The sequence below is a fragment of the Entelurus aequoreus genome, linkage group LG08, assembly GCF_033978785.1.
Source record: "Entelurus aequoreus isolate RoL-2023_Sb linkage group LG08, RoL_Eaeq_v1.1, whole genome shotgun sequence".
In the NCBI taxonomy this organism is placed as follows: Eukaryota; Metazoa; Chordata; class Actinopteri; order Syngnathiformes; family Syngnathidae; genus Entelurus; species Entelurus aequoreus.
The window spans coordinates 61,682,883-61,702,413 of NC_084738.1; the positions used below are offsets into that span (position 1 = coordinate 61,682,883).

Consider the following 19,531-nt stretch of genomic DNA (forward strand, 5'->3'; position numbering starts at 1 on the left):
ATCTATGCTATGCGCATGCACAGAGTTTTTATTTTTATTTTTTTAAATTAAAATTATTATTATTATTATTATTTTTTAATAAACCTTTATTTATAAACTGCAACATTTACAAACAGCTGAGAAACAATAATCAAAATAGTTATGGTGCCAGTATGCTGTTTTTTTTCAATGAAATACTGGATAGGATAGAAATGTAGTATGTCTCTTTTATCCGATTATTAATCGATTAATCGAAGTAATAATCGACAGATTAAACGATTATCTAATTAAGCGTTAGTTGCAGCCCTAACATATATACACTACCGTTCAAAAGTTTGGGGTCACATTGAAATGTCCTTATTTTTGAAGGAAAAGCACTGTACTTTTCAATGAAGATCACTTTAAACTAGTCTTAACTTTAAAGAAATACACTCTATACATTGCTAATGTGGTAAATGACTATTCTAGCTGCAAATGTCTGTTTTTTGGTGCAATATCTACATAGGTGTATAGAGGCCCATTTCCAGCAACTATCACTCCAGTGTTCTAATGGTACAATGTGTTTGCTCATTGGCTCAGAAGGCTAATTGATGATTAGAAAACCCTTGTGCAATCATGTTCACACATCTGAAAACAGTTTAGCTCGTTACAGAAGCTACAAAACGGACCTTCCTTTGAGCGGATTGAGTTTCTGGAGCATCACATTTGTGGGGTCAATTAAACGCTCAAAATTGCCAGAAAAAGATAACTTTCATCTGAAACTCGACAGTCTATTCTTGTTCTTAGAAATGAAGGCTATTCCACAAAATTGTTTGGGTGACCCCAAACTTTTGAACGGTAGTGTATATATATATATATATTCCTCGCGCACTAATTGACTGAAAGAGCACACACTTGATGCGATGATGTCATGTTATCGATGGAAAAATGCATTTTTAGACCATATGATTTGCCTGAGCGGCTAGGAGACCCCGAGAGTAACAAGCGGTTGCCTTGTTGCCTTTCCATTAAGAACAATAAACTAGTTTTTAGTATAAGTTTGCTGGTTTCAAGAAATGTAATGCCGAGCGCATATCATTATGTCAAGATAATGGCACTAGCATTTACTTCATTTAAGAACATTTTTCAACATATTGAGAAAAAAAGGTCTTTTTTTTTTCTATCAAGAAAAGTGCACTTGTTATTAGTGAGAATATACTTATTTTAAGGTATTTTTGGTTTCATTGAAGTTAGCTAATTAGGGTCCGCATGACCCTGTATAAAGGACTCCCACAGGGAGTCCTTTGTACAGGGACAAAGGACACTATTGAAATTGTAAGGTTTTATTATTATTATTATTCTTTATTATTATTCCGCAGCTTTGCGCACTACTTTGCCCCCCTTAACATGCTTCAAAACTCACCAAATTTTACACACACATAGAAAAACTGTGACAGCACACTTTAGTCAAAAAACCAAACCCCAAAAATCAAAATTGCGCTCTAGCGCCCCCTAGGAAAAAACAAAAACAAACTGCCTGTAACTCCCACTAGGAAGGTCGTAGAGACATAAAACAAAAACCTCTATGTAGGTCTGACTTAGACCTACATTTCATAATTTGACATCCTTGGGCAAAAACCAACAGGAAGTTGGCAATTTTCCCTTCAAAACAAAAATTGACTAAAAACACTCATTTTTGCCTCTTTGATCTGTAATTTGACCCCCTTAAAATACTTCAAAACTCACCAAACTTTTTACACACATCAGGACTGGCGGAAATTGCGATCTAATAAAAAAACTGAACCCCAAAACTCAAAATTGCGCTCTAGCGCCCCCTAGAAATAAAACACAGACAAAACTGCTCCTCGGAGGAAAACAGACAAAACTGCTTGTAACTTCCGGTAGGAACGTCTTAGAGACATGAAACAAATACCTCTATGTAGGTCTCACTTAGACCTACATTTCATAGATTGACATCCTTCAGCAACTAGCACCTGCCAAATATGCGGGCCCGACCAACGCTGCTTGCAGCTTTAATTTTACTTGTTTTGGAAAGTCTTGACAAGCCAAATTTTCTTGTTATATTGGCAGATCATTTTGCTTAGTTCAAGTAAAATACCCCTAATTTTTGTATTTTTTTTTTCTTGTTTTTGAACACTGACTTTTTGCAGTGTAGAAGTATTTACCTTGGCACCAGCCCCACAAGGTTTTGTGCAAATGGGTCAAATAGTTGTGGAACTACTTAAACATACACAATAAAAACACAGTACACTCCTGGGGAATAATGGATGTTGTTTTTTTTGTTAGTTTTTTTTTTGCAAGTATTCCGTTTTTGCAGGCAGTTTTAATTAGTTTGAAACTTGTTCGGGTCTCACCTCAAAGCAGTAGTCCTGCCCGAGGATGCTGCTGTGCACGGGCTTGATGATGACCTCGTCCTCCATGCTTAGGTCCAGGGCTTCCACAGCGCTGCTGGGACTGAGCAGTGACTCATGGGAGCGAGACTCCTTCAGCCTTGGCATCAGATGAGATCTGAGGGAGCGAGAAAGAGGGAGAGAGGACTTGAGTCACCCCGAGGAGGCACGGGATGGAGGAGAGGAAGGAGTCGACGGGAAGGCGAGCATATGCGCGTGCCGCGGCGAGTGCGAGGGGAGGAGGGTGTGAGGAGGGGGAGCCAGTCCTCGCTGCGACGAGGCTGCAAGATGGTCTAACATCGATGGAAGAAATCATTGATTATTATTAACTGCCAGCTTGGGCCGAATGGAAAACTTCCCAGCAACAGGATTTGTCGTTCAGGTTTTAACGCTGTGGAAGGCGTGCTGGCCTGCATGTAATATACAAACCCTGTTTCCATATGAGTTGGGAAATTGTGTTAGATGTAAATATAAACGGAATACAAAGATTTGCAAATCATTTTCAACCCATATTCAGTTGAATATGCTACAAAGACAACATATTTGATGTTCAAACTGATAAACTTTTTTTTTTTTCGCAAATAATCATTAACTTTAGAATTTGATGCCAGCAACACGTGCCAAAGAAGTTGGGAAAGGTGGCAATAAATACTGATAAAGTTGAGGAATGCTCATCAAACACTTATTTGGAACATCCCACAGGTGAACAGGCAAATTGGGAACAGGTGGGTGCCATGATTGGGTATAAAAGTAGATTCCATGAAATGCTCAGTCGTTCACAAACAAGGATGGGGCGAGGGTCACCACTTTGTCAACAAATGCGTGAGCAAATTGTTGAACAGTTTAAGAAAAACCTTTCTCAACCAGCTATTGCAAGGAATTTAGGGATTTCACCATCTACGCTCCGTAATATCATCAAAGGGTTCAGAGAATCTGGAGAAATCACTGCACGTAAGCAGCTAAGCCCGTGACCTTCGATCCCTCGGGCTGTACTGCATCAACAAGCGACATCAGTGTGTAAAGGATATCACCACATGGGCTCAGGAACACTTCAGAAACCCACTGTCAGTAACTACAGTTGGTCGCTACATCTGTAAGTGCAAGTTAAAACTCTCCTATGCAAGGCGAAAACCGTTTATCAACAACACCCAGAAACGCCGTCGGCTTCGCTGGGCCTGAGCTCATCTAAGATGGACTGATACAAAGTGGAAAAGTGTTCTGTGGTCTGATGAGTCCACATTTCAAATTGTTTTTGGAAACTGTGGACGTCGTGTCCTCCGGAACAAAGAGGAAAAGAACCATCCGGATTGTCATAGGCGCAAAGTTGAAAAGCCAGCATCTGTGATGGTATGGGGGTGTATTAGTGCCCAAGACATGGGTAACTTACACATCTGTGAAGGCGCCATTAATGCTGAAAGGTACATACAGGTTTTGGAGCAACATATGTTGCCATCCAAGCAACGTTACCATGGACGCCCCTGCTTATTTCAGCAAGACAATGCCAAGCCACGTGTTACATCAACGTGGCTTCATAGTAAAAGAGTGCGGGTACTAGACTGGCCTGCCTGTAGTCCAGACCTGTCTCCCATTGAAAATGTGTGGCGCATTATGAAGCCTAAAATACCACAACGGAGACCCCCGGACTGTTGAACAACTTAAGCTGTACATCAAGCAAGAATGGGAAAGAATTCCACCTGAGAAGCTTCAAAAATGTGTCTCCTCAGTTCCCAAACGTTTACTGAGTGTTGTTAAAAGGAAAGGCCATGTAACACAGTGGTGAACATGCCCTTTCCCAACTACTTTGGCACGTGTTGCAGCCATGAAATTCTAAGTTAATGATTATTTGCACAAAAAAAATAAAGTTTATGAGTTTGAACATCAAATATCTTGTCTTTGTAGTGCATTCAATTGAATATGGGTTGAAAATAATTTGCAAATCATTATATTCTGTTCATATTTACATTTAACACAATTTCCCAACTCATATGGAAACGGGGTTTGTAATTAGGAGCCTTTGTTTGCTTACTTACTACTAAAAGACAAGTTTTCTAGTATGTTCACTATTTTATTTAAGGACAAAATTGTTCTTTGATTGACATTTGATGTTAAAATAATAAAACAATAATGACAAGCGGTACCAAACTATTGCTAACGGGGCAACCCTGCTTCTTCACGTGGTCTATTCCCGTGGGAAACGCCGAGAAGAGCGCGGCGCTGGCGGGACAAAGGCGTCCATTCTTCCACACCAAGTAAGAATTTGCGTGAGACGGTCCAGGTCTCGGTTAAGAGTCTTAAGACTGAGAGCCGTGAAAGATGGTCAGGATCACAAGCTCAGAGGTCCCGACTTGAACTTCCATTGTTCATATCATCCTATGTCCAAATGTAGCGTTAGGCTGCTTCCTGTCAGTCTGAAAGCGGGGCTGCTGTTCGATAGAAACCCGGTTAGGTGTGCGCCAAGCAGAGGAATAATGGATCCTGAGTGGGTCTGAACCACAACCTTAAGGAAGGAAAAGGACTTGATGTGATTGTTGGGCTCTGATAGTCTGCAAGGATCCGGGCGTGAGCACTCAAGACTTGCAATGAAGTCCACCCCCGGGGGATTAGTTGTTCTTTTTATCGAGAGTCGGACTAAGCACCGCGCACAAACAACAAAGCTTTGAAATGGCTGCATCCTGCACACACCACACTCATCTTCACCGTGCTGGTAATGCCTCCGTGTTACGCTCTTGCAACACAGCGCTACTCAGGAGAGACGTCAGCAGGTTGTCGTGTTTACCGTCGCGGCCAATAAGCTCGCTGTTTGGAACGTTGCCTTTGACTACCTCGGGGGCGCCCAAACTTTTCCCACCGAGGGCCAAACACTCAATCAATCAATCAATGTTTATTTATATAGCCCTAAATCACAAGTGTCTCAAAGGGCTGCACAAGCCACAACGACATCCTCGGTACAGAGCCCACATACACACAAAACACTGAAAAATTAAAAATGAATAAAAAGTTAAAGTAGGTGTGGTGAAATTTGTCCTCTGCATTTTGACCCATCACCCTTGATCACCCCCTGGGAGGTGAGGGGAGCAGTGAGCAGCAGCGGTGGCCGCGCCCGGGAAGAATTTTTGGTGATTTAACCGCCAATTCCAACCCTTGATGCTGAGTGCCAAGCAGGGAGGTAACGGGTCCCATTTTTATAGTCTTTGGTATGACTCGGCCGGAGTTTGAACTCACAACCTACCGACCTCAGGGCGGACACTCTAACCACTAGGCCATTTTCAATGTTCAAAATCAACATTTTATATGGATTTTTTAAAAACTTTTAGGCACCCTTGGAGTTTGGGCCCTGGAAATGTCTCAGTCGTAAAACTATTACATATAAGTAAGTATTGTTTTTTTCAATGCTTAAATCCCTGAAACAACTTCAGATATACACTACCGTTCAAAAGTTTGGGGTCACCCAAACAATTTTGTGGAATAGCCTTCATTTCTAAGAACAAGAATGGACTGTCGAGCTTCAGATGAAAGTTCTCTTTTTCTGGCCATTTTGAGCGTTTAATTGACCCCACAAATGTGATGCTCCAGAAACTCAATCTGCTCAAAGGAAGGTCAGTTTTGTAGCTTCTGTAACGAGCTAAACTGTTTTCAGATGTGTGAACATGATTGCACAAGGGTTTTCTAATCATCAATTAGCCTTCTGAGCCAATGAGCAAACACATCACTGGAGTGATAGTTGCTGGAAATGGGCCTCTATACACCTATGTAGATATTGCACCAAACACCCGACATTTGCAGCTAGAATAGTCATTTACCACATTAGCAATGTATAGAGTGTATTTCTTTAAAGTTAAGACTAGTTTAAAGTTATCTTCATTGAAAAGTACAGTGCTTTTCCTTCAAAAATAAGGACATTTCAATGTGACCCCAAACTTTTGAACGGTAGTGTATCTGTCGTTATAAAGTGATTAAAAAAAAGTGTTATGCCCTTTTTGGTAAAGAAAACCTTGTTTTTAGGGCAAAAGCACAAAATATGCAATTTTCCCCCAAAATTTGGAGGACCGTATTTTTCGGACTATAAGGCGCACTTAAAATCCCTTTTTCCCCCCTCAAAACTTGACAGTGTGCCTAATGTACGGAATAATTCTGGTTGAGCTTACCCACCTCGAAGCTATTTTATTTGGTACATGGTGAAATGATAAGTGTGACCAGTAGATGGCAGTCAAACATAAGAGATACGTGTAGACTGCATTATGATGGGTCTCAAGTAAACAACACCAACATTTGAAATAGTCCATTGAAAATATAAAACATTACACACGGCGCTCAAAAATCTATCAAAATGTTTTTAGTACAACTTTGGTAAGCTATGAAGCCGCACCGGTTGGAGGATTGTACTGTGCTTCAACATAGGAGTATTATTATGGTGTGTGTATAAGGTAAGACACATTATCTGGCGTTTTGTGTCGCTATATTATGCAAAAGCAACTTTTCTTACCTTCTGGTACTTGCTGATCTGTATTTGGGATCTGCATAAGTACTGAAAAATTGCGCGAGTCCTTGCCGATGCCGTAGTTAATAAGCTTCTTCTTTTTCTCTATCTTCTTGTTATGGGACATTCATTCTCCGCTGTTGCCATTTCTAATATAAAGTAGTGTAAAGTTCTTATTTATATATGTCAGTAAACTCGCCATGAAAGCGCTAAAACATACCGGTGTAGTGAGTATACATTATTCACCCAAAAAACTTTAATTATTAAAGAGTTCCGGTCGGACGTTTTTTCACGGGACACATTTATGGTGTTGCTGTTGTTTCCGGATGAGGAGATGCTGCTCCTCATGATAGAAGTAAAGTCTGAATGTCATTAAAACAGTTAGCGCCATCTTTTGACACTTAAAAAAATAATAAAGCAACAAAAACAGTCCTGTTATGAATTATTGACCTATCAAAGGCTGCAATTACCTCATCTTTAGTATTCCACTTTGAAATTTGTTTTTGGAAATATTGCATACTTTGTGTTTTTCCCCTATTAAAAAAAAAAAAAGTTTTGTTTCCCCCCCCAAAAGAGCATAAAACAAAACAAAAAAACAAACATTACAAATATTAACAAAACCATTCGATCTCTGGATAGGTCTGACGCTGTGGCACAATTTAAAGTGTTGACAGTAAAAATAAAATATGACTTAATTATAACATTCCTTCGGGCGTGTCCTTTTTTTAGTCACTTAATGTAGTTTTAGATGAAGTAAACTCAAAGGTTAGAAACACTTTGCATTTACATTCACTGTACAAACAAACATATACACATACTGTACATATACATTCACTGTACAAACATACATATACACATACTGTACATATACATTCACTGTACAAACATACATATACACATACTGTACATATACATTCACTGTACAAACATACATATACACATACTGTACATATACATTCACTGTACAAACATACATATACACATACATGTACATATACAAGTACATATACATACATACCCTCATGCATATAATCACGTTTCATCAAACATAAATTAACGTTGTTGCCCTAGGGTAAACTGGGTAACACACGGCACACTGACAAAGCTTAACCGATAGTTACCATAACAATCTACAAGGTTAATATAGCTGGCTTCTCTTTCTTCCCCTCCATTTTTCTGCTTGAGGTGAAATCTAACGAGAAAAAGTTGCAATGTTGACACAAAAGCTGCCATGCAGGCTGTTTTTTTTTTCTTTTGTCTTTTCTTTACCATTGCTCAAAAAAAAATAATGATAATGACAAAAAATCCATGTTATAATGAATTATTTTCAGGGCTCCAATTACTTCAAATATTTCACTTTAAAATGTTCTATGTGGTAAATATTGCATATGTTGTGTAGTAGCCATATAAAAACATCAACGTTTTCTTTGACAAAAGCGCATAAAACAAACAAAATAATTGTTCCAGCATAAAATCGACAGATATATCTGAAGTTGATCTTGTAACTTAAGTGTTGAAAGTAAAAGAAAAACCTAATGAAAATGTATCACTTTATGAGTGGGGCACCTTTTGGATCCCAAATATATATAATGATTTTTTATTTATCTTTTCACTGTGATTACTCAGAAATATGAAATAATTCAAATCAATGGTGTCCTGCATTATTGATCTTTTAGGGCTCTAATTACTATATACTGCATATTTCAGTTTTACTATAAAAAAAAAGAAGTTGTTTTTGACAGAAAAGCATAAAACATTTTTTTTTAAATTTGTATTACTTTATATCAACTTGAAGTTGATATAGAGATTTACTGTAAGCGTTAAATAATTTAAAAAAATAAAATAATCTGACTTATTTTTAACATTTTAATGACTGAGACCCTTTATGGTCCCTGGGACCCCTAAAGGTAAAATAAATAAAAAATCCATATATTTTGTTATGGTTTGAAAATGAAAAATATCAAAATGGCCCCCACATGCTTACATTTTTCCATGTGCGGCCCTCAGTGGAAAAAGTTTGGACACCCCTGAACTATATGATTTGCCTGAGAAGCTGGACAGGACAAAAACAATAAATTAAAAAAAATAAATAAATAATAAACACTTTGTGGCAAGAGCTGGCAGAGCACGGATGTCAACAACTTAGCAGTCAGCTACTCGCATAGCCGTAAGCAGAAAGGCAGCTAAATCGACAACACCCATGGAGGAGTTGGCACCAAAACCAGGGAAGAGAAACTCCTTCGTTTTGGATGAAGAAAGTCAGACATGGACAAAACAAACACTGCTAGCCTAATGACTTTGACCACATCTATCCTGTTCTATCACTTGCAGACACCACACAGTAGAGAAACAGTTTTAAAATGTGACAGAAATACCTCAAAACCAAGATACGAGGAAAAGAAAAAAAAACACACCAAACCAAATGTTGATCAAAGGCGGCGTCTATAACGAGCAATCCTGCAGACAAGGAAGCGGGGAAAATGAGAAAAGATAAGGGAAATGGGCATAAAATGACCTACATTGGAATATATATCGCAGAGCACTAGAACAGTGGTCCCCAACCTTTTTTTGCACCAGGGACCGGTTTAATGTAGGCATTATTTCCAGGGACCGGCTTTCCTCTTGTGCCAGATAAAAAATACAGCAAAAATAAGTGCATGAAAAAAAATACAACTCACTATAATAACGCTGAAATAGTGAGAGTTTGTTTCTTTGCAATGAGATGCAGATGGAAATCAGCCTTTGGCTACAATATGTCACATTTATATTTGATATGTTCACTAATGTGCATTGTATCACAAAGCTATAACAACCGGCAACTTCCTATGAGGAGTAGAGATGTCCGATAATGGCTTTTTTTTCTCCGATATCCGATATTCCGATATTGTCCAACTCTTAATTACCGATTCCGATATCAACCGATACCGATATATACAGTCGTGGAATTAACACATTATTATGCCTCATGTTGTTGTGATGCCCCGCTGGATGCATTAAACAATGTAACAAGGTTTTTCCAAAATAAATCAACTCAAGTTATGGAAAAAAAAATGCCAACATGGCACTGCCATATTTATTATTGAAGTCACAAAGTGCATTATTTTTTCTAACATGCCTCAAAACAGCAGCTTGGAATTTGGGACATGCTCTCCCTGAGAGAGCATGAGGAGGTTGAGGTGGGCGGGGTTGGGGTGGGGTGTATATTGTAGCGTCCCGGAAGAGTTAGTGCTGCAAGGGGTTCTGGGTATTTGTTCTGTTGTGTTTATGTTGTGTTACGGTGCGGGTGTTCTCCCGAAATGTGCTTGTCATTCTTGTTTGGTGTGGGTTCACAGTGTGGCGCATATTTGTAACAGTGTTAAAGTTATTTATACGGCCACACTCAGTGTGACCTGTATAGCTGTTGACCAAATATGGCTTGCATTCACTTGTGTGTGGGAAAAGCCGTAGATATTATGTGATTATTATGTGCCTTTAAGGTTTATCGGCGCTCTGTACTTCTCCCTACGTCCGTGTACCACTCCGTACAGCGGCGTTCTAAAAAGTCATACATTTTACTTTTTGAAACAGATACCGATAATTTCCGATATTACATTTTAAAGCATTTATCGGCCGATAATATCGGACTGCCGACATCTCTAATGAGGAGTGTTATTGTACGTCTATAAACAAGCTCATTGGTGTGTCTAGTGGGACAGGCGAAAGTTAAGTTGGAGAAAATGCAGTTGTTTATCAATTATTTCATGTTTCTCTGCGGCCCGGTAGCAAAATGCCTCACGGACCGGTACCGGTCCTTGAACCGGTGGTTGGGGACCACTGCTTTACAGTACAGATAAGAAGGGAATTTCGTTGCATTAGCTCGTTGTAGTGCAGGATAAAAGAGCAATAATGTGCAGATATAAATAGATTACTGTACAGATAAATATATTGCACTTTTGTTTGCATCAAAATGCAGTCCTTTATACAATTATTTCATGTTTCTCTGCGGACCGGTTCCAGATGCATCACATTTTGCATCACAAAAGTGCAATATATTTATCTGTACAGTAATCTATTTATTTATTTTATATATATATTATATATATATATTATTTATATATATTTATTTATTTATATATGCACCTTATTGCTTTTTTTTTTTTATCCTGCACTACCATGAGCTTATGTAATGAAATTTCGTTCTTATCTGTGCTGTAAAGTTCAAATTTGAATGACAATAAAAAGGAAGTCTAAGTCTAAGTCTATTATTTCAGGCATTATTAGCCATTTTGCATGTGTGGTTTAGGAGTTATGTTTAAATAACTGTCATATTGAGTGTGGCAGTTATACTGTCATTCTGTCATTATGAGTGAAACCTAATTTTTGTATTTGCAAACCTTACCAAAACACCTGATTCTAGTAAAACTCACATAGATGCAATATTGCAGGCATTTTTAGATTTTTAGTTTGGTTTTGGAGTTATGTTTATATAACTTTCATATTTAGTATGACAGTTATACTGTCATATTGAGTAAAAAAACAAACTTGTGTCTTTGCAAACCTTACAAAATATTTCTTTTTTTCCAGTAAAACTCACAAAGATACATTACTTCAGGCATTATTAGCCATTTTGCATGTGTGGTTTAGGAGTTATGTTTAATTAACCTTCATATTGAGTGTGACAGTATACTGTCATAGTGACAACCTAATTTTTGTATTTGTAAACCTTACCAAAACACTTGATTCTAGTAAAACTCACATTAATGCAATATTGCAGGCATTTTTAGATTTTTAGTTTGGTTTTGGAGTTATGTTTATATAACTTTCATATTTAGTATGACAGTTATACTGTCATATTGAGTAAAAAAACAAACTTGTGTCTTTGCAAACCTTACAAAATATATATTTTTCCCGGTAAAACTCACAAAGATACATTTCTCCAGGCATTATTAGCCATTTTGCATGTGTGGTTTAGGAGTTATGTTTAAATAACCTTCATATTGAGTGTGACAGTAGACTGTCATAGTGACAACCTAATTTTTGTATTTGCAAACTTTACAAAACAACTGATTCTAGTAAAACTCACATAGATACAATATTGCAGGCATTTTTAGACATAATGCATGTTTGGTTTTGGAGTTATGTTTATATAACTTTCATATTTAGTATGACAGTTATACTGTCATATTGAGTAAAAAAAACTGCTGCTTTCCAAGATCAGTCGTGAGCAATGAACGCTCCCGCGCCCCCGCGTCATTCTTACTGGGGACCCTGGGGGAAAAGAGTTAATATGTTTCATGGGGACCACATTTAAATAATTTTGCATAATTCACACAAATTTGTGACTTGACTACTGAGGACCATTAAAAAAAAAAAAAGTTCAAATTAAATGACATGATCCTCAGAATACAGCACTACAGATGTCCTCTCATAGGACAGGTGGAAGTGATTAACTATACACGGAAGAAGAGTGAGCAGAGCAGCGAGTGCAGTACCAGCTACAGCCCGATGAGGGGGCTGCTGTGCAAATGTCTCACACTCAAACTAACCAGTAAACATGTTTTATGGCCGAAGCTTAAGAAAATCACTTAGGCATCTGCAGAATGGATCTGACTATCATTTAAAAAGGTTTCCTGTTTTTTTGTCCCCATACCGTCAGGTGTCCCCTAAAGGTGACCGTGTAAACCAGGGGTGTCCAAACTTTTTCCACTGAGGGCCGCACACGGAAAAATTAAAGCATGTGGGGGCCATTTTGATATTTTTCATTTTCAAACCATAACAAAATATATGCATTTTTTCCATTTATTTTACCTTTAGGGGTCCCGGGGACCATAAAGGGTCTCAGTCATTAAAATGTTAAAAATAAGTCAGATTATTATTATTTTTTAATTATTTAACGCTTACAGTAAATCTCTATATCAACTTCAAGTTGATATAAAGTAATAATTAAAAAAAAAAGTTTTATGGCTTTTCTGTCAAAAACAACTTAGTTTTTTTTATAGTAAAACTGAAATATGCAGTATTTAGTAATTAGAGCCCTGAAAGATCAATAATGCAGGACACCATTGATTTTAATTCTTTCATATTTTTGAGTCATCACAGTGAAAAGATAAATAAAAAAATCACTAAATATATTTGGGATCCAAAAGGTGCCCCACTCATAAAGTGATACATTTTTATTAGGTTTTTCTTTTACTTTCAACACTTAAGTTACGAGATCAACTTCAGATATATCTGTCCATTTTATGCTGGAACTATTATTTTGTGTGTTTTATGCGCTTTTGTCAAAGAAAACTTTGATGTTTTTATACGGCTACCACACAATATATGCAATATTTACCACATAAAACATTTTAAAGTGAAATATTTGAAGTAATTGGAGCCCTGAAAATAATTCATTATAACATGGATTTTTTGGCATTATTTTTTTTGTTTTTTTGAGCAATGGCAAAAAAAGAAAAATAAAGAAAGACAAAAGAAACAAAAACAGCCTGCATGGCAGCTTTTGTGTCAACATTGCAACTTTTTCTCGTTAGATTTCACCTCATTCCACTTTTTTTAATGTTCTTTTTTTATTTTTACAATAGTATTTCCAGAATGTGTGGCGGGCCGGTAAACAATTAGCTGCGGGCCGCAAATGGCCCCCGGGCCGCACTTTGGACACCCCTGGTGTAAACAGTAAGCATTGCCAGAACACACACACACACACACACACACACACGCACAAAAAGGTCGTTTTTCAGCTAACCTGCATGAAAGTGTCCCATTATTTTCGCCGCTCCGATGCTGACTCTGCAGAAAAAAGACCGGAGGCCGTAATGAAGCGACGCAGTTGTCTATCTGGCTGGCGGCTTTGATGGCTCATCGGACACCAGCACGCGTGGCGTCGGCAGAGGACAGAAGAGGCATGCGGACTATATGTCGCTAAACAGTCATCACTGAAAATCTTTTGTCTCGAGTCGGACGAGACGGAGGAAGACGAAGGACGAAATGACCGCATCGCACAAGAGGCTCCGGATATCGCCTCGGTAACACTGGAGTTCTCGGTCGTTTTGGTTAAGTTAAGTAAAGTTAAAGTACCAATGATTGTCACACACACACTAGGTGTGGTAAAATTTGTCCTCTGCATTTAACCCATCCCCTTGTTCACCCCCTGGGAGGTGAGGGGAGCAGTGAGCAGCAGCGGTGGCCACGCCCGGGAATCATTTATGGTGATTTAACCCCCCAATTCCAACCCTTGATGCTGAGTGCCAGGCAGGGAGGTAATGGCTCCCATTTTTATAGTCTTTGGTATGACTCGGCCGGGGTTTGAACTCACGACCTACCGATCTCAGGGCAGACACTCTAACCACTAGGCCACTGAGTGGGTTGGGACGCAGGCTTTGACCCTCAATCTGCAAATGAACCCCAAAAGGATTGGGGTCTATGTACAGTGGACCCTCGGTTTACCAACCCCTCTATTTGCTAACTTTTCCATCGAGCCAAATACGCCTCCTAGGGTTGTACGGTATTAGTATAGTACCGCCATACTAAGGAATCATATTCGGTATGTAACCCATATGGAAATATAGTGTCACTAATATATTCTCCTTTTATTCATTTCTAATCTATGGTGTGCAAAGTCACTTTGGTCACTTAAAAATTTTTAAACTTGATGTGTCAAAGTCATGTGGTCACTACTGGGTGAAATTAATGATACATGCACGCAGCACGTTATTCACATGTTGGCCAGTAGAGGTCGCATGCACCTTTCTCATTCCAGACATTCCTTCACTGAACGTCAAAGAGTGAAGGCACGAGTCATATCGTTGTGTTACAAAGACAAGGTTTATAAGTTAAAATACTTGTCACTTCTCAAACCGAGTGTTGGAAAAGCAGCATAAGATAGCCTGGTTCCAGTGGGAGCTGGATTGCTGTGTTTTGTGCTGCTGAGAACTCCAGTAAGTGTTACTTTGTGAGTGAGGCCTACTAGCAAGCCTGTTAGCCTAGCCATCCTGTTAGTGCTAAAGAGAGGAGTTTGATAACAAGACACAGAGTTAAAATGTACAAAACCAATTGGAGTAATATGATGTCTTGAGAGAATGCCTTGTGACATGTTCGCATGTTGCAGTTGGATAACTTTATTGTATTTTCGTTTTGTGTAAAAGAGAGGTTTATTTAATGTTACTGTGTTCAGCCTTAGCAGTGAGCAGAGGAGCTGCATTCATTTCAATGCTGCTAAAAGCACCCTCGTCATTCTGCTTAAAGGCCTACTGAAAGCCACTACTACCGACCACGCAGTCTGATAGTTTATATATCAATGATGAAATCTTAACATTATAACACATGCCAATACGGCCGGGTTAACTTATAAAGTGACATTTTAAATTTGCCGCTAAACTTCCGGTTCGAAACGCCTCTGAGGATGACGTATGCGCGTGACGTAGCCCGGGGAACACGGGTATGCCTTCCACATTGAAGCCAATACGAAAAAGCTCTGTTTTCATTTCATAATTCCACAGTATTCTGGACATCTGTGTTCGTGAATCTGTTGCAATCATGTTCATTGCATTATGGAGAAAGAAGCTGAGCAAGCAAAGAAGAAAGTTGTCGGTGCGAAATGGACGTATTTTTCGAACGTAGTCAGCAACAACAGTACACAGCCGGCGCTTCTTTGTTTACATTCCCGAAAGATGCAGTCAAGATGGAAGAACTCGGATAACAGAGACTCTAACCAGGAGGACTTTTGACTTCGATACACAGACGCCTGTAGAGAACTGGGACAACACATACTCTTACCAGGATTACTTTGATTTGGATGACAAAGACGCAGACGTGCTACTGTGAGTATGCAGCTTTGGCTTCTAAACATTTGATCGCTTGACCGTATGTGCGCAACTTTTTTTTGCGTATGTACGTAACTTTTTTTAAATATATAAGCTTTATGAACCTTGGGTTAGGTGAACGGTCTTTTGGGCTGAGTGATTGTGTGTGTTGATCAGGTGTTTGAATTGTATTGGCGTGTTCTATGGAGCTAGGAGCTAGCAGAGGAGCTAGCATAACAAACACGTAGGTGTTTTTATGCAGGATTAATTTGTGGCATATTAAATATAAGCCTGGTTGTGTTGTGGCTAATAGAGTATATATATGTCTTGTGTTTATTTACTGTTGTAGTCATTCCCAGCTGAATATCAGGTCACCCCCGGCTCTCACAGCATCTTCCCTATCTGAATAGCTTCAACTCCCCACTAGTCCTTCACTTGCACTTTACTCATCCACAAATCTTTCATCCTCGCTCAAATTAATGGGGAAATTGTCGCTTTCTCGGTCCGAATCTCTCTCACTTCATGCGGCCATCATTGTAAACAATGGGGAACTTTGCGTATATGTTCAACTGACTACGTCACGCTACTTCCGGTAGGGGCAAGCCTTTTTTTTATCAGATACCAAAAGTTGCAATCTTTATCGTCGTTGTTCTATACTAAATCCTTTCAGCAAAAATATGGCAATATCGCGAAATGATCAAGTATGACACATAGAATAGATCTGCTATCCCCGTTTAAATAAAAAAAATTCATTTCAGTAGGCCTTTAAAGGGGAACTGTTGATACATTTCATTTATTAAATTGATACAGTTAAAATGATAACCATTATAATACATGATGACCAAAATGTGATTTCAGTTAAATAATCATTTATTTTATTTTGTGATGGTTTAAAAGGTGATAATTCACAGTTCATAATTTAAAGATAAAAAGGTAAAATCCTTAAATGGATGTAACTCATTTCATTCATTGAAGTCTTAAGTAAGAGGTGAAGCTACTATAGTTTTCATGATTTGATGCTGCTGTTAAAGTCTTACAGACTTATATGGAGTATAGTGTGAACCGACCAGTATTCATATGTCCATAACTAAATGGTTAAAATGAGTAACTGTGTTTATTGATTTAAAATTGAAGTTAATATGGTACCATATGGAAGAGAACTAAGAGTAAAAAGAGTATTCTAACTGATTACATTCTGTACTGCTATGTGCAGATTGGTTTTTTGTATGATCCTGAAGTCTGGTTCCAAACTGGACTTGAGTTATGATGGCGAGCCAGTCCCAGTGAGTGAGAGTCTGCGGAGAGGGAGCGTTTGGATGTGGTGTGGCCAGCGGCATCGGTCTCCACACTCTGCAGTGACACCATCAGAGTCGCAAGTATCGAACCGAATCAGTATGGAATAACGGATTACAATAGAACTAAGGATTCCCAACCAAGGAATATAGACAGTGTTCAATTCATTACTACCCGGGTAGAATTCAATTTTTTGAAAGGACAATTTAAAAAGGACATTTCTTCTATTTTGCTACTTTTGAATTTTTGCAACAGAGCTCTATTTTTATGTATTTTTGGGGGGTATTTTCAATTTAAAAAGCACACTGTTCATGTGTTATTGTTTATTATTGTGCAATACATTTGCCAGCAGTTGTCTGTGGTCCACTAAGTACGTAACGTCTCATTGCGAGTCTCTCAATTATACAGCCAAGAACCTAGTAATCTTAATTGTTGTACTAACCTGCTATCCTACAGTAGGGGTGCTACAGGTACTATACCGCCTCTAAAAAGTACCGGTCAACCCCGTCGTCGTCGTCACATCGTGTCATTGCTGTTTTTACGAGCATGTTCAGCAGCGCACAATCACAGAGTACTTACAAGCAGACACAGTGTGTAGACAGAAAAGGGAGAACGGACACATTTTGTCTTAAAAACTAAAGATAAAGGTGAAGCCCTGAAACACCCTCAGGAAGAGGTGCTTTAAGACATGGCTGGCTAGCTAGCTAGCGGCTAATGTCCATCCACAGTGTTTTAGCTACTTCTAAATCACTAATCCTCGTCTCCATGGCGACACATAAAGTAAGTTTCTTACAAGTATCATCCGTGCAGGACGAGGAATAGCTAAACACCGTAGCTCACCGGCGTCTCAATGTAAACAAACGCCATGGGTGGATGTACACCTGACATCCACTGTAATGATACCAAGTATAGGAGTGTATCTCGTTGATACTACTATGATTACATTGATATTTTTTTAGCATCACAAAATCTTCTTTTCTTCTTTTAAAGTTTATATTATGTTTATAAACTCAGGAAATATGTCCCTGGACACATGAGGACTATGAATATGACCAATGTATCGACTGGATCGACGTCGTATCGGATTGATACCCACATTTTTGGTATCATCCAAAACTAATGTAAAGTAAACAACAGAAGAATAAGTGATTATTACATTTTAACAGAAGTGTAGGTATAACATGTTAAAAGAGAAAGTAAGCAGATATTAACAGTAAATGAACAAGTAGATTAATAATTCATTTTCTACCACTTGTCCTTAATGATGTTGACAAAATAATAGAATGATACATGACACAATATGTTACTGCATATGTCAGCAGACTAATTAGGAGCCTTTGTTTGCTTACTTACTAATAAAAGACAAGTTGTCTAGTATGTTCACTATTTTATTTAAGGACAAACTTGCAATAAGAAACATATGTTTAATGTATGCTAAGATTTGTTGTTAAAATAAAGCCAATAACGCCATATTTTGTGGTCCCCTTTATTTAGAAAAAAAAGTATCGGTTGTTTGTTTGATAAGAAAAGAACCGAGTCCTCGGACTCGAATCCCTTTTTGAGAACCGGTACCCGTTATCGAGACCACTATAGTAAAGGAAAAGAGTTGATTCTTTATTCGAATCCCGTCCCGACCAGAAATGCTCCGTGGGACATCACAAGAAATGACGTCACGTAGCTCAGTCATTAGGCGCAGATAGCGAAAGCAGGAAAACAATGGACGGGAAAAGGCGCTCCAAGGTGTAATAAAGTTAAAAACAAAAGCTATAATCCATCGAATAACTTTACTGAGAGATTTTAGCAGGGTAAAACACATGACGAACACTTTTACGACCAACCGGAAACATAGCAACCAGGCTAGCAACGCAGCTCCTTTACGGCAGCTGTCGCAACGTTCTTAAAACAACTGCAGCACATACATATATATACAACATATCTCCCTTTTTTAACTTTTGTTTTTCTTTCCTTGTAAACAGAACAAAATCACACTGTAGATGTGTTGTTTGTCTAATTATAAATAATGCAGACGAGGCGTGTTGGCTGAGTTCTTGACGTTTACTTTCACAGCGTGGCAACATGCAACACTTTTCGGGGCTACCGAGCATGCTCGTAACTCCCGTTGCATGCTGGGTAGTGTAGTTGTTATATTCTCTAGCTCATAACATTTTTCCCCCTATAAAGAAATAATGTTAACTCAATAAAGTGCAAAAATGTCAAAGCATCATAACAAACAGTTATGTCAAATAGCAGCAGAAGTGCACTTTTTGGAGAGCTGTATTATTTTCAGTTTTGTGCCCAAGGGACTGATTTTATTTAACACTATATTATTATTTATACACCTATAGTGATCACAGAGACAGGTTGTTTTTGTGTTACTGTATATATTTGTTTCTCTGAAAAATCCCACTTAATATACTTTGGGTAACAACAGTCAATATTTATTTATTTTATTTTATTTTTTTAGGTGGGTAACAGTCAATATTTATTTATTTATTAGATTTTATTTTTTTATTATATAATAAAAGTGAGCTTTTGTTAAACCAAATATTGTGTGTTTTTTTCCATATACAACAACCTATCTGGACTCGATAAGAGAATCGATAAGGAATCGG

At 38.3% G+C, this 19,531-nt stretch overlaps 1 protein-coding gene across 1 annotated transcript in view; it reads right to left on the reverse strand.

Moving 5' to 3' along the window:
• Window positions 1–19,531, reverse strand: part of LOC133656416 (disabled homolog 2-interacting protein-like) — a 408,611-nt gene that overhangs the window by 20,907 nt on the left and 368,173 nt on the right. Inside the window, exon 8 of the mRNA XM_062057498.1 lies at window positions 2,334–2,487. Coding sequence (XP_061913482.1) covers window positions 2,334–2,487 — 154 coding nt within the window. The remainder of the gene's footprint in view (window positions 1–2,333; window positions 2,488–19,531) is intronic.